The 15,464-nt window shown below is 46.4% G+C and overlaps 1 protein-coding gene across 2 annotated transcripts; it reads left to right on the top strand.

Moving 5' to 3' along the window:
• Positions 1-3,038: 3,038 nt before the first annotated feature.
• Nolc1 (nucleolar and coiled-body phosphoprotein 1) lies at positions 3,039-13,609 on the top strand. Of its 2 annotated transcripts, none has more exons than XM_051199989.1 (13): positions 3,039-3,247; positions 5,069-5,124; positions 5,236-5,381; positions 5,468-5,595; positions 6,178-6,343; positions 8,313-8,431; positions 8,675-8,813; positions 10,059-10,187; positions 10,364-10,489; positions 10,592-11,206; positions 11,348-11,439; positions 11,580-11,672; positions 11,923-13,609. In XM_051199989.1, the coding sequence occupies exons 1-13, from the start codon at positions 3,128-3,130 to the stop codon at positions 12,079-12,081; spliced, it is 2,088 nt and encodes a 695-aa protein (XP_051055946.1). In that variant the 5' UTR covers positions 3,039-3,127; the 3' UTR covers positions 12,082-13,609. The 2 variants fall into 2 exon arrangements, with proteins under 2 accessions (XP_051055946.1, XP_051055947.1); XM_051199990.1 differs by having other exon boundaries at positions 3,040-3,247; positions 5,239-5,381.
• Positions 13,610-15,464: the final 1,855 nt, after the last annotated feature.

The following is a 15,464-nucleotide window of genomic DNA, read 5'->3' as shown; positions in this document are numbered from 1 at the left end:
CTTCGCTGAGTTCCTAGGACCCCTCTGGTTAGTGTAAAATCACACTGGATTTAACTTCTGCTTCTCAGATCTGTCACATACAATAAGTCAAAGGGGAGGAACACTTCTCAGACTTCAAAGACAGTGTATTTTGGCTGTTTGTATCCTATCCTCTAGAACACTAGCTGAAGAGGACCTAAGTGCTGGGATTACAGGCATGTCTTAGTACATCTGGTTTATTGAAATGGTGCTGTGACTTGAACCGAGAACTTTATGTTAGGCAAGCATTCTACCAACTGGACTTTATCCTCAGCCCTATTTTGTGTGTGGGTGTATGCTTGTATGGAGGCCTAGCTACTGCCCATTCAGCTTTTTTTAAAAAGTTTTTTTTTTTTTTAAATTATGTAACGTTCTGTCTGCATGTGTGCCTGCAGGCCAGAAGAGGGCACCAGATCTACAGATGTCTGTGAGACAACCTTGTGGTTGCTGGGAATTGAACTCAGGACCTTTGGAAGAGCAGTCAGTGCTCTTAACCACTGAGCCATGTCTACAGTCCCCATTCAGCTTTTTAATAAGCTAATCAGAGTGGTATTTCTTCACAGCGTGCAACAATATTACTCCACAACATGGCTTGGCCAGTAAACCCAAGGAATCCTGTCTCCACTCCGTCACCTGGCAGTCTGCATTTTATGCAGTCTCAGGACTCGCTCAGCCTTTTTTAGACACCAAATCGCACATAGTTCTTTATTATTGCAGTGCTCTGGTTTGAGTCCAGGATCTTATACAGGGGTAAGCAAGAGCTGGCCAGTGGTAGTGCAGCCAGCCAGTGATTGGCAGCATGCAGGAGGCAGAGGCAGGTGCATCTCAGTGACTTCTAGGCCAATCTGGCCTTCAGGGTGAGGACAGCCAGGAGTGTTTCACAGAGAAACCCTGCCTCAGAAGAAGTGTGTGTGTGTGTGTGTGTGTGTGTGTGTACATATATATATGTTAATGTGTGGAGGTGTGAACCCTTTATGGACGCCAGAGATCGACGTCAACTGTCTTTCCACCCTTTTTTTTTTTGAGACACCTTGCTATGCAGCTTTCCTGATTCTCCATATGTAGACCAGGCTGGCCTTGAGCTCACAGAAATCTGCTTATTTCTGCTGAGATTAAAGATGAGTGTGAACACACCCATTTTAAGATTATGTTTGGCTGGCTGATGGTAGAAGACAACTTTAATCAGGAGACAGAGGCAGGCAGTCTCTGGTCTAGATAGAGAGTTTCAGGATAGCCAGAGAAACCCCCAAAAAAAAGGTATTCTTTTGAAATGCCTTATCCTGTGTTTTGAGTGTGCACATGTACCCGTTGGTACTGCAAAGGCCAGAAGAGGGTATGGGATCCCCTAGAACTAGACTCCCAGGTGGTTGTGAGCTTCCTGATCCAAATTCAGCCTCTGGTAGAGCAGTGAATCCTAACAATTGAGCAATCTCTCGAGCGCCCTCTCATTTATTTTTTGTTTTTCAAGACAGGGTTTCTTTATTGCTTTGGAGCCTGCCCTGGTATTAGCTCTGTAGACCAGGCTGGCCTCGAACTCACAGAAGTCTGCCTGCCTCTGCCTCCCAAGTGCTGGAACTAGAGGTGTATGCCACCAACTCTGCTCCTCACCTTATTTTTGAGACAAGATCTCTTACTGTAGTATAGCCAGTTAGCTCCAGGGTCATCTGTATACCAGCCCTGGGGCAGCTGCTGCACCAGCTTTCATACCAGTGGCAAGGATCTGAACTCAGGCTTGTACAGTTCACCTACACACAGCCTTCTATCTAGTCCCTTTCTAAGTTTTGTAGAGCTGCTGAGGCTGGACTGAAATCCCTGTCCACCTGTCTTTTCTCCTGTGTGGCTATTACAGGTGAGAGCTACTTGTCCTGTGCTAACAGATCGTTTTGGAACACAGATGCTGACTTGGAATGGATATCCAGTATTTGAAATTTGGGGAAAAGTGGTCTAACACATGGTTTCTCTTTGTTAAACCAAGCTGGCCTCAAATGCCTTTGTCTCCCCAGCCCTGGGTGTTAGAGTCATTTGCCACATAGGAGAAACTTGTTGAAAACAAAAGTTATCGACACTGGGGCTTGCGTCAGTTAAGTTTCTCAGTGCTTGCCATCTGCTTGAAAGATTCTGTTTGGAACTCCTTCTGTAGACCAGGCAGGCTGTCCTTGAACTCACAGAGATACACCTGCCTCTGCCTCCCCTAAAGTGGGATTAAAGGTGGGTGTTACCTTGCCTGGCAGATTTTTTTTTTTTTTTTAGTGCACTTAAATGGAAAGAACCACCTCTGGGAAAGAGGGAGTTCTCAGGAGAAAGGCACGCCTGTTTTGAGGGAAGTAAAAGAATGGTGTCCACAGGAAATGGCTCTTTATTGCTTCCTGAGGGATGACTAGACTAATGTAACATAAAAGCTGGCTGATAGTAGAGTTATGACAATTCCATGTGACTCTGGTTTAGGGAAACTGTTATTTTTAGCACTAATAAGAGTGTATCGCTGTTTAATTCAAGTTTCATGCATGATCCCTTTCTCCCTTGGAATTGTGTGGGGGAAGTATAAATATCTTGTAACCTAAGTATGATTGAGAGACAGTTTGGGGTGTCAACACCACTGTCGCCACAATAAGCCATTTTTCAGGACCCTCTTATGATTAGAGCCCGGACAGGGTGGTATCACAGGGAGTGAAGGTGAAGAGCGGGAAAGAAGCCATCGGCGGCGGGAAGGTGAGCAGTAGGTGACACCCGTGGGAAGGTGAGAGCCGGGAGTACTGCAGGCCACCCATTATGGTGGGGTATGACTCTCAGCCGGGGATGGGAAGACTACTGTTAGAACAAAACCCAACACAGATACCGCGCGGGAAGTCGCAGGTTTTCCCGCCACAGACAGGCGCGTGACCTGTGACGCCAAAGCTCCGCCTTCGTAATGGGCGGCCCGCGGGCTCCGCCCTTAGCAGGATGGCGAAGCACGTGAGACCGGAAGGAGCCTCCGCGGCGGACCCCAACGCTTCCGCTGCGCGCCGCGCGACGTGATGACGACATCGGACCCGCCCCCTGGCCTGGTCGTGCTTCGGAGTTCGTAGGTCGTGCAGCGTGCGCGACGGTAGTGACGCGTTTTACCGGGAGTATGGCGGATACCGGCTTGCGCCGCGTGGTTCCAAGCGACCTTTATCCCCTCGTGCTCCGCTTTCTGCGTGATAACCAACTCTCGGAGGTGGCCAATAAATTTGCAAAGGCGACAGGCGCTGTGAGTCCTGGGTTTGGTTCGCGGACCGGGGTGGGACGACTCTCCAAGAATCTAGGCCTTGACATGCTTAGGAGTCCAGGAGGAAAGGTCTGGGCTCCGTCAGCCCAGTGCCCTCGAAGCCTTCCGGTCACCTCTGAAAGCTTGAGGCCTCACATCTCTTCCCACCATGTCTGACTAGTGAGCCTTACTGCTTTTACTCGATGAGTTTTGCAGCGGCGGCAGGCGTGAGTCCCGCGTGGCCCGGGTCATGTGGCTGACAGCATGCGATGAGAAGCAAGCGCTAGGTCCTACAGGTAGCTTTGGATTGGCGGTGCCTGGGTCTTCTGGTGTACTTTTTTGTTGGTCGCAATTTAGCTTGAGACTCTGAAGATGAATTCTTCAGTAATGAAGGCTGATTTTATCTATTTTTGCAAAAGAAAAAAAATGAATGTGTGTGGAGAAAGGCTGCTTTCAGTATACTGTAGGAGGAGTGAGCATCCTGTCCTGCCAATTTTCACTGAGCCTGGAGCTCTAGGTAGTGAAATAAAACAAACAGGCTTCGGCCAGGCTCCGCGACTTTCTACATGCATGACCCCGTCTTTTGAGACAGGATGGCTTGTTTACCTAACTAATGCTGACAAAAAAGGCATGTAGTAATGTTCCTGAGCATAGCAGGATGTCATCTGATTTACATAATTTTTAGGCTTTCTCTGTGTAACCTGCCTATTTTGGAACTCTAGACCAGGCTGTTCTCACACTATCTGCTTCTGCCTCCCGAGTCCGTGCCCCAGCCTAATTTGCAGAGTTTGGGTGCATGAGATAGACAAAAAGAAGATGTACAATAATTCCATTGTACATACACACATGTTCAGGAAGCATGGGATGAGTGACAGCTATCTCGTCAGTTTGAACCCATGTAAGATCGAGATAAATGGAGGAATTTGCATGTTTAGAGTCTACATCTCAAGGCGAGCTGTAGTGTTCATGGAAACACAGACTGTAGACCTGTGGTCTTTTCCCACTGATGAAACCATGACTAAAAACTTAGGTTACTTTTGCTTTGCTTTTAATTTTGAGCCTGGAACTTATATGCAGACTAGACAGACCTCACAGGTATGCTCCTGCCTCGGGACTCCTGCACACTTGGTCTTCATGTTTTGTTTGTCTTCGCCCCTCTTAAACTCAGTCTGTCTGTCTCTGTCTCTCTGTCTCTTCTCTGTATAGCAACTCTGACTGCCTGAAACTTGCTTTGTAGACCAGGCTGGCCTTGAATTTAGGGAGATCAGACTTCTCTGCCTCCTGAGTTCTGGGATTAAGACCATCAGTTTGTTAAGCCTGCAATGGAGGATGTTAGTGCAGGTGCCTGCAGGCCAGAGGTGTCAGAAACCCTAGATCTGGAGTTAACAGGTAGTTGTGAGTCTTCTGGTGGGTGCTGCGAAATGAACTCAGGTTCTCTGGAATAGTAGTATGTTCTCTTAACCACTTAACCATCTCTCTAGCCCCTCAATTAATATTCTTTACCAGTATTTTAATTGCTGAAGTCTTTCTAAAGTTTGCAAGTAGGAAAATTTATGAAGATCTAACATCCATTTCAAATTGGGTAGGTAAGTAACAGATAACTTTTTTTCTCTTTTGAGGCAGGGGCTTCCTTCTACCTAGCCCTGACTGTTCCATAACTCTGAGTATAGGCTAGGTGGGCCTTGAACTCATAGGTCCTCACCACCTACCTCTGTGTTCTAGGTTCTGGGACTATAATTTGCTGACATATTATATTTGATGAAAGAATAACATTGAATCTGATCTATAGAATCATAAAATTTAACTCAGCCTCTTTTCTTGCAGACACAGCAGGATGCCAATGCCTCTTCTCTCTTGGACATCTATAGCTTCTGGCTCAAGTAAGCTTTCCTTGTTACACTTGGTCTATTTTCTCCCCCTAGGTGGGCTGGGCTGTGTTCCTTGGTTTGAGAAGGTCCCCATCCCTCAGAAGTCAGCCTAATCTACATCAGCAGGTCCACCAAAGCCCCCAAGCGGAAGTTGCAGTCAAATGGACCAGTGACCAAGAAGGCAAAGAAGGAGACTTCCTCCAGCGACAGCAGCGAGGATAGCAGTGAGGAAGAGGAAGAAGCCCAAGGACTTCCAGCAAAGAAGGCTGGTAAGGCATGCAGGGCTTGGGGCAGGGTTTCAGGAAGAGCATCTGACAGCGTGGTGATTCTCACGGGTCCCTGTCCTTCTATTCAGCTGTACCCGCCAAGCGAGCCAGTGTGCCTCAGCATGCTGGGAAGGCAGTAGCCAGAGCTTCGGAGAGCAGCAGCAGTGAAGAGTCCAGTGAGGAGGAGGAGGACAGCAAACAGAAACTGTCCGTCCAGGTGTGCAGCTTTGGTGGTAAAGAGGGCTGCAAGGGAATTGGGAAATGAAACTTAAACTGGGCATCCAGCTTACTGTCAGGATGATGGAAACTGTTCAGTATGGGATAAATTCTGGGGAGTTTTGAAGATGATAACGCTGAGATCCAGAATAATGGGATCCAAATGTAGGCAGAAATCACCTCTTCTACTCAAGGCCATGTGTTCTTCAGGGGTTCATGTAGGGCCTTGAAAATACAAGTGTTTTGTTGGGAGCTCTTGACAAGATTGTCAGAAACAGGCCAGTTTTATCAATTGGTTGGACATTTTTTCCCACTGTTTAGCTCTTCCTGAATTGTGTCTGACTTTTTTCTTGCCCTTTCAGTAGACATTTTGGGTGCCTTTTGAGTGCCCAGGTGCTCTTGCTGATTGCCCTCATGTATGATTTGTTTTGTGGGTTTTTGTTTGAGATGGGGTCTGTGTAGTTCTAGCTGTCCTGGAACTTTCTGTGTTGATTAAGCTGGCCTTGAACTCTGAGACCCACCTCTCTGCTGCGCTTACATGCTGAAATTAAAGCAATTTGCCACAATCTTTGTTTTGTTTTAGCAAAAGGCAGTTAAGCCCCAAGCCAAGGCAGTCAAAGCTCCTCCTAAGAAAGCCAAGAGCTCTGAATCTGAGTCTGACTCAAGCTCAGAGGATGAAGCACCACAGACCCAGAAGCTAAAGACAGCTACGACAGCCAAAACTCAGCCTAAAGCCTCAGCTAAACCAGGTACTTCTGTCCCGGTGGGGGCGGGGCAGGCTGGGACCAGTGTAAAATGTATGGTTGCTGAAGGTATTACTGGTATTCTTCGCTTCTCTTTAGCCAGGCATGGCTGTCAAGGTCTAAAATCTCACCTACCCAGAAAAGTGAAGCAGCAGGATTGAAAGTATAAGACAAGCCTAGAAAGTTTATCGAGATCCTACCTCAAAGTTTTAGGGAGAAATATAAAGCTGGGGATACGCAAGAGTGTGCAGAGTGCTCGCCTCCAATGTGTGAGGCCCTGGACACAGTTCTCAGGCGTGGTGTGTACCTGTAATCCTGGCAGTCAAATTAGGATTGCTCTAAATTCAAGGCCAGTGTACTTCACTTACCAAGTTCTGGGCCATCCAAAGAGTGAGAGAGAAACCAGAAACACGATTTAATAAATGTTTATGGCTGGGTCTGGCATATAAGAAAAGTGGTGATTTTGGCAAGAAAAACTTGATTTTTCGACTTTTGAGACAGGAGTTTTCTGTAACAGTTCTGGCTGTCCTGAATTTACTTTGTAGCCCAGGCTGGCCTTGAATTCAGAGAGATCTGCTTGCCTTTGCCTCCCAAGTTCTGGGTTTAAGGTGTGCGCCACCACCACTGGGCAAGAAAAACTTTTTAAAAATTTTCTTTCTGCTCAGCAACCCACACAACCCTTGAACTGATTGGTCTTCAGTCACAGGGCTGAGCAGCAATTAAATTCAAGGTCATCCTGTCTGATGGCTAGAATTACAGACATATTCATAATACCTAGAGGCAGAGTTGTATTACTTAAAAAAACTTGTAGCCTGGTGTAATAGGGCACACTTTTAATCTCTGTACTTGGGAGACAGAGGCAGGGAGATCTTTTAAGTTCCAGGACAGCCCGGCGATTACACGAAGAAACCCTGTCTTGAAAAACTAAGCAAAAAAGGATGTGTGAGTGTACTCAAGTGTATTCATGCCCATATGCATGCAGTGGCTCCAGAGGCCAAAGGAGGGCATCAGATCTAGAGGTAGAGCTAATAATGTAGGCTGTTGACGTGCTGATGTGGGTACTAGAAGAGCAGTAAATTCTTAGCTACTGAGCCATTTTCCCAGCCTTTCATCTAAATACCCAGGCTGCCCTTGAACTCAATCCTGCTTCTGCTTCCAAGTGCTAAGGGTGCGTGTGTGTGTGTGTGTGTGTGTGTTATGCATATTTGTTTGTTGGGTAAGATATAGTTCAAGTGGCCTTAGAACTTGTGATCCTCCTGTCTCAGGCTTTCATGTCTTGGGATTATTAGGCATTCCTTAGCTCAGCGTAGTGGTTGGTCAACTAATCTCAGAAACTCAGCAGAACCCCCAGGCTTTGTGTGTGATAAGTACTTCATTACCTCTGAGCAACACTCACAGCCTGGGTATTCTTTGCTGCTTTTACGCCATACAACAAATTGATTGTTTCGTCCTTATGGTGAGAGTTGGCTTGTGATTTACAAGATCTATGAGTAGAGATTGAAGAAAAAGACTTGAGAAAATGATGTATAAGTGGTTTATTGTACGTGTGGGTACATCTGTGTACATACCGCAGCATTCACTTGGAGCTTAAGAGGAAGGACAACTTGGGAAGAGTTGGTTATCTCTTTTTACCATTTAACTGGTAGGCTTCTAGTTCAGGTCATTAGGCTTGGTGAGAAGCACCTTCATCCAACGAGCGTTTTCATTAGATTTAAAATTGATGGAGACTCTTTTAAGTCCTGTGCTAACAGAACATTTTTTTGAGTCTTCCTATTTGTCTCTTTTGTCTGTTTTTGTTTTGTTTTACGAGACAGGGTTTCCCCGTGTAGCTTTGGCTATCCTGGAACTCTGTAGATCAGGCTGGCCTTGAATTCACAGAGATACACCTGTTTCTGCCTCCCAAGTGCTGGGATTAAAGGCATGCGCCACCACCATCTGGCTCGCCAATTTGTCGTAATATCACTTTGTTTCTCAGGTACACCAGCTAGAGCACAACCTAAAGTAGCCAATGGCAAAGCAGCCAGCAGCAGCAGCAGCAGCAGCAGCAGCGATGACTCTGAGGAGGAGGAGAAGTCAACAGCACCCCCCAAGAAGGTTAGGGTTGTAACTATCCGGGACGAAGTGAAGGGACTAGAGGGTGTACGTCTCTCCTCTGATAGAGTGGTGGTTTCGTTTTTTCTGAGTCAGGGTTTCTCTGTGTTGGGCTTGGCTGTCCTGGAACTAGCTATGTAGACACAAGAATCCACTTGTCTCTTCCTCCTCAGTGCTGGGGTCATAGTCCTAAACCACCACTACTGCCGGCCAGCCTAATAGAATTAATGTAAATTTTTCTCTCAGATGCAGACTATACCCAAAAAGCAAGTTGTGGCCAAGGTATCCGTAAAAGTAGCTGCCACCCCTACCCAGAAGAGTTCTAGCAGTGAGGAGTCTTCTAGTGAAGAGGAAGAGCAGAAGACACCCATGAAGAAAAAACCAGGTGATTAGACATGAAGCTGTATAACCCATCTGTAAAACTAAGTCCTCATAGCTCAGCAACTAGCTTCTTCCAGAAAGAGACCCTCCCCAAAAAAATACAAGAGCAAGAGGGAAGCCACAGTGCCTCATATAACCTAGACTCAGACACAGTTGGAAATGGCTTAATAATTCCAACCCACATTCTGCATAAAAGGGATAAGCCCCTTTCTGGATAGAGGGAATAAAGAATTTAAGTACTGGTCTGCCTGGATGGATGGCTTCCTTCCTTTCATTGTACATTTAATTTAATTTCAAATTTTGTTCATGTGTTACCCTGTATGTGTGAGAGACAGGGGTATGGAAGTATTAAGTTATGTTCCAGTATACTCCAGACACTTTCTAGGTCACAGTTCAAAATTCTTCAGTAAGGGTGTGGCTGGTTCACCAAGGATGGAAGCAACCAACCATGTGTAACCTCAAGGAAGATAAACCCAAATGGCAGCACCCGTTTAATACCCTGTATCCCAGTGAACCCTCTATTGATACCAGGCCTCTGAGATGGTCTATTTCCTTTTGTTTGAGTCCTGCCTGAACCTTTGGGTCATGATCCAGCAACTCCTGAGTTCTTGTCAAACCTACACAGTTTAAGGAAGGAAAATAAATAAACAAACAAATGGGGAAAAAAACAATTTAAGTACTTAATTGTGTGATGCTAGAGATTAACCCAGGGCTTTATGCGTGCTGTCAGGTTCTGTACTCAGAAGATACATCCTCAACCTGGTGGTGGTGCATGCCTTTAATCCCAGCACTTGGGAGTCAGAGGCAGATAGATCTATTTATTTTAATTATTTGCTTGCTCCGAGACAGGGTCTTACTGTATAGACTAGACTGGCCTGGAATTCTTAAAAATTTGTCTGCCTTGGGCTGGAGAGTTGGCTCAGTGATTAAGAGCACTGACTACTCTCCCAGAGGGTATGGGTTCAATTCCTAGCACCCACATGGCACTCATCTGTCTATAAGCACACACACAAAAAATACATGAAAACAAATTTAAAAAAAGAAAGAAAATCTCTGTCTCTGGAATGTTGACAGCACCCCCAAACCTATTTTATTTTTTTTGTTGTTTATTTGAAATGTTTTCCTCTGTAATCCAGAGTAGCCTCAAATTCTCAGTGATTTTTCTCTCTTAGCCTTATATTAGGATTACAGACATGAGCCATCATGCCTGGCAAATGCATCTTTCAAAACTATTCTACCTTTAAAATAGGTCCCTACAGTTCAGTCCCACCGCCTTCTGTTCCTTTGGCAAAGAAGTCCTTGGGAGCCCAGTCTCCAAAGAAAGCTGCCGCACAGAGACAGCCTGCAGAAAGCAGCGAGGACAGCAGCGATGAGTCTGGTGAGTCATGGGTGGGGTGAGGCTCTACAAGGAAGAGAGACGTACTCTCTGTACCTCTGTTGCCTTTGACTGAAGAGAGAAAGCTAAGGGATGGTGTATGTTGTTACATTATTTCTACTGCTCTCCGGGTTGGCTTGCAATACTGGACCCATCCTAATGTCATAAGTCCTCCCCAGATTCAAGTTCTGAGGAAGAAGAGAAGAAAGGCCCTGCTAAAGCGGTCCTCTCCAAGACCCCGGCCAAGGCAGCTCCCGCCAAAGCAGCGCCAGCAAAGAAGAAAGAGAGCTCTTCAGATAGTTCCGGTAATGCTGCCAGGGCCCTTGGGCCACTGGGATACTCATTGTTCTGGGTTGCTGTTACAAGATTTCCCCGAGTTTGATACATTCTGTCCCCTCTTAATCCAGATTCTGACAGTTCTGAGGATGAAGCTCCTGCCAAGCCAGTCAGTACCCCCAAGAATCCTGTAAGCAAGGCAGCTGTCACTCCCAAGCCATCTGTAGCTAAGACAGCTGTAACTCCTAAGCAACCAGCAGGCAGTGGCCAGAAACCCCAGACCAGAAAGGCTGACAGCAGCTCCAGCGAGGAGGCCAGCAGTTCCAGCGAGGAGGAGACAGCAAATAAACCCATGACAGCCCTCAAGCCCAAGGTGACTGCTAAAGCAGCACCATCCCTGCCCGCCAAACAGGCTCCTGGGGCTGCGGACAGCAGCTCCGACTCAGACAGTTCCAGCAGTGAGGAAGAGGAGAAGACGCCTAAGCCTCCAGCTAAGAAAAAGGCAAAGGGAGGCGGAACCCCTTCCAAACCAGCCTCTGTGAAGAAAGCAGCAGCCAAGAGCAGCAGCTCCTCAGAAAGTTCCAGTGAAGAGGAGGAGCCCAAGGGCAAGGGCAAGGGCATTGCTAAACCACAGGCCAGCAAGGCTAATGGCCCTCCAGCTTCTCAGAATGGAAAAGCAGGCAAGGAGAGTGAGGAAGAAGAGGAAGAGGAGGAGGAAGAGACGAAAAAGGCAGTTTCCAAGCCAGGTCTGTATCTGTAGAGCCACCTCCTGGGTTTGTCCTCCATTGCTGGGATGTACTCAGAGGGGACACTTGCCTCCTGAGCGCCAGTTGCAGATTTCCACCAGACTTGGCTTCTGAGTCTGCCTTTTTGTTTTGTCGGTTCAGGGAAGAAACAGAAGCAGAATGAGACAGCAGAGACGCCTCAAGCTAAGAAAGTTAAGGTCCAGACTCCTAACACATTTCCAAAAAGGAAGAAAGTACGTTGCTCCCCAGTGTTCTCAGAACCCAGCCCTTAAACCATAGAGAACACCCTGCGGTCACCTTGACAGTCTGGTCTGACACCGCAGCCTGTAAGAGAGCTGTTCAGTCACGTCTCATCTTCTGCTTCATTCTCTAGGCAGAGAAGAGGGCATCTTCCCCATTCCGAAGGGTCAGGGAGGAGGAGATTGAGGTGGACTCACGAGTAGCAGACAATTCCTTTGATGCTAAGGTGAGGCTTTGGCATTGTCTCATTGCCAAATGAGGGGGGGGGGTTGTTTGGTTTGCTTTATGGTTTTTTTGAGCCAGGGTTTCCCTGTGTTGTTTTGGAGTCTGTCCTGGAACTAGCTCTTATAGACCAGGCTGGCCTCGAACTCACAGAGATCCACCAGCCTCTGCCTCCCAAGTGCTGGGACTAAAGACGTGTACCACCAATGGCGGCTTGGTATTGTCTTCTGTGTATTAACTTTATTATTTCCCAGCGAGGTGCATCTGGAGACTGGGGTGAACGAGCCAATCAGGTTCTGAAGTTCACGAAAGGCAAGTCCTTCCGCCATGAAAAAACGAAGAAGAAGCGAGGCAGCTACCGGGGAGGCTCCATCTCTGTCCAGGTCAATTCTGTCAAGTTTGACAGCGAGTGACCTGTGGTCATGTTAGCGAAGGGAGGGTGATGATGGAAGGCCGGCCAGTCACCTCCAGTGGACTCAGAAACTGTTGTCAGAGGGTCTTGCAAGGACAGATTTGAGCAGGCCCTGGGGCTGTCATTGCAGTCTGCAGTCCTCCTATGTCCCTCTTTTGTATGGGTTTGTTTCTTGTCATTGCCTTCCTGCTCTGTGGGTCTTCATACCGAGAAGTTTGTATATTTTATATTAAATAATTTCATATAGATTTTGGTTGTGATTTCCAGAGATGAGTTTCACAGATGAGAGACCTAGCTATTGCCCAAGACGTAGCAGAACGTCACTTGGTAAGAGTTTTTCCCATTGGAGGGGTCTTCTCATGTGAGCGTACACATCCACATTTTAACCCACCTTCACTTAAAGACATGGTGGGCTAATGGTTGTGGGATTTGTCTTGTAAGAGTGCTCTGTGTCCATCATCATTCATTGGGTCTGAGACCAAAGCTTTCAGGAGCCAACATGATCTACCAACTTTTGGGGATAAAATTGCTGTTCTTGGAATATAACAGCCTATAAAATTGACAGGCAGTAGTTGGGCGATGGTGGCACATGCCTTTTTAATCCCAGCACTTGGGCAGAGGCAGGAGGATCTCTGGGTTCGAGGATAGCAGGGGCTACACAGAAACCCTGTGTCAGGGGTAAAATGATAGGCAGAATTCTCTGTGCGGTGAATGTAACTGTCTTGAGTATTTGGTTTCTAGTAACTATTACTATTATATGTTTACAGTACGTCTTAGTTTTAATTTCTAAGCAGGCTTTTCTGACATTGAAAGGCATTTTCAACAACTTGACCCTTACTGCTATGTGTACTAAATTCATGTGTATACTAAATTCATGCTTGTATTTGATTGTTTTTAATGTCACCAAGAACTGAATGACTTAATGCTTAATTACTTCTGTCTTGGTAACTGTGGTGACCCAAAGTTGGTGTGATTCATTCCTGCATGGTTGAAAATCACCCGACAAGGAAATGATTAATTAAAATCCTCAGCCCTCAATGTGAAGTAGGTTACAGTGGGTACATGACAGGAAACCAGTGATGAGAAATAGAACTTTGCAGAGGCAGGCTTGAGAACAGCAAGGTTGGAGGCTCTGAACAGGATGGTTTTGTCTTGAATGGTACATGGGGTTGATTATGTCTTGTTTAAGTTGGTGCTCTGGACTAATTGTTAGTACCTTATCATGGAGTTACTGATGGAGACTAGTCACGGGCTGGGAGGCATATCTAGGGGATAGTGATCCCTGGGCTAAGGAAGTAGATTATAAAGACATGGGATGTGACCATCGACAGAGCTCAGCCAGAGTGAGTGAGGGGAGCACCAGACTGGCCTGGTGAGAACAGACACCAGGTTCCACGCGTGAAATACCGGACGACTTGTTAAAAACTGGCTTTCTGTGGCAGTTCCTCAAGGAAGAAAATGTGCAGATGTCTGCATGGTCAGCTCTACGTCTTACTAGAGAACAATAAACTGGATGGTTTATAAATGTGTTCAAGAGTTTTATTTTTGTGAGTGTGAGGCCTCGTAGCTCTGTACACAGCAGAACAAGTAGGGGCCGGGGTGAGGATTTGTTTGTGAGTTCACTATGGAGGGTCCTTGGGCAGCAGTTTGCCTGCCAGTTCTTAGTTACACTTCTCATTCTCCGTGTCTCCCTCCTTTATTTTAAAGGTGGTGTCTACCATGCTTAGCTCTTATGCACATTTCATTTGGCAATTCACAAGATGGTCTGTAAACCAAGTCTACTATGCTACTTGTATTTGCATCATCTAGGGGCTAAATGATTTTTACATTAAATTGCCAGCACTTGGGAGTCAAAAGACAGGCTAGGATATAAAACAAGAACCAGGACAGTCATAAAAAAAACAAAAACAAAAAAAAAACTTTAGCTCGGTCAGCTTGGTCTGGAGAGTTCCAGGACAGGCTCCAAAGCTACAGAGAAATCCTGTTTCAGTGGTCCTCTGGAAGAGCAGTCAGTGCTCTGGACCACTGAGCCATCTTTCCAGCCCCTATAATTTTTTTTTTTTTTTTTTTTTCTTATTACTTATTGGGAGAAGTTAAAAGCAGTTGTTGCTTTTGCAGAGGACTGGGGTTCAATTCCCAGCACCGACATTACATGGTGGGTGGTTCGTAATTGTAACTTCAGTTCCAGAGGATCCAAATCCTCTTCTGATTTTGGGCACCAGGCATGAAGGTGGCACAAGTACATACATGCAGTCAGTATGTACTTGTGCACAAACTTTAAAATTTCTATTTATTTTGGTTTTTTAAGACAGGGTTTCTCTGTGTAATAGTTCTGGCTGTCCTGGAACTCAATGAGACCCACCTGCCTCTATCCTTCAAGTGCTGGGATTAAAGGAGGTGTGTGCCACCACCATCCAGCACAAACTTAATTTTAAAAAGCATTTGTGTATGTGTGTGTGGGGACACCACCATTGTACACATGTGGTCAGAAGTCAGTTTTCTCCTCCGTGTGAGTCCTGGTAATTGTACTCAGGTCCTCAGGCTCAGTGACAAAGTCGACTGGATCTAGCTGGGTGGTGGTGGCACACACCTTTAGTCCCAGCACTGGGGAGGCAGAGGCAGGCGGATCTCTTGAGTTCGAGGCCAGCCTGGTCTACAGAGCTAGTTCCGGGACAGGCTCTAAAGCAATATGGAGAAATCCTGTCTCAAAAGAAAAAACAACAAAACAAACAAACAAAAAAATCAACTGGATGTAGACACTTGGGTGGGAGGAAGAGACAGGCAGATCTCCAGAGTTCCAAGCCAGCCTACCCTCCGTAACCTACGTAGCAAGTTCTAGGACAGTTAGGGCTACACAGAGAAACCCTGCCAACAAAAACAACAAAAGGTCAGATCTCATGTACCCAGGCCTCAAGCTCTCAACTGTGGCTGAGAATGACCAAGAACTTTTTCTCTGAGTGCTGGGATTAGTGTGCCACCCACCACATTTTACGTGGTGCTGGACATCAAAGCTGAGGCCTCAAGAGTAGTAGGTTAGCACTCCAGCAGCTGAATCACATTCTCAGCCCTGGGATAATACTCTTGACTCAAACAGCTGCCAGGAAACTTGAACTGCGAGTGTTCAGAATTCCAGCTTTTTGAAGAACCTGCTTTCGATTCTGCAGTTACTGAAAAGGCCAATAGGTGGGGCTCTTGCTCCCTGCATAAGAATGGAAAGGCAACCACTCTGGCTTACGTGGCCATCTGTTACCTGAAAGCCATACAAGCAACATGGCTTGTAGAAGCCAGAACTCCTGGAATCCTACCCAAGTGAGGGGATAAAGAGGGAAAAGCACTATAAAGATAGTTATTGCCGGGCAGTGGTGGCACTCGCCTTTAATCCCA

Source organism: Phodopus roborovskii, unplaced genomic scaffold (assembly GCF_943737965.1).
Source record: "Phodopus roborovskii unplaced genomic scaffold, PHOROB, whole genome shotgun sequence".
Classification (NCBI taxonomy): domain Eukaryota; kingdom Metazoa; phylum Chordata; class Mammalia; order Rodentia; family Cricetidae; genus Phodopus; species Phodopus roborovskii.
The sequence above is the reverse complement of the archived record's forward strand: the minus strand, read 5'-3'. Positions and strand labels throughout refer to the sequence as shown.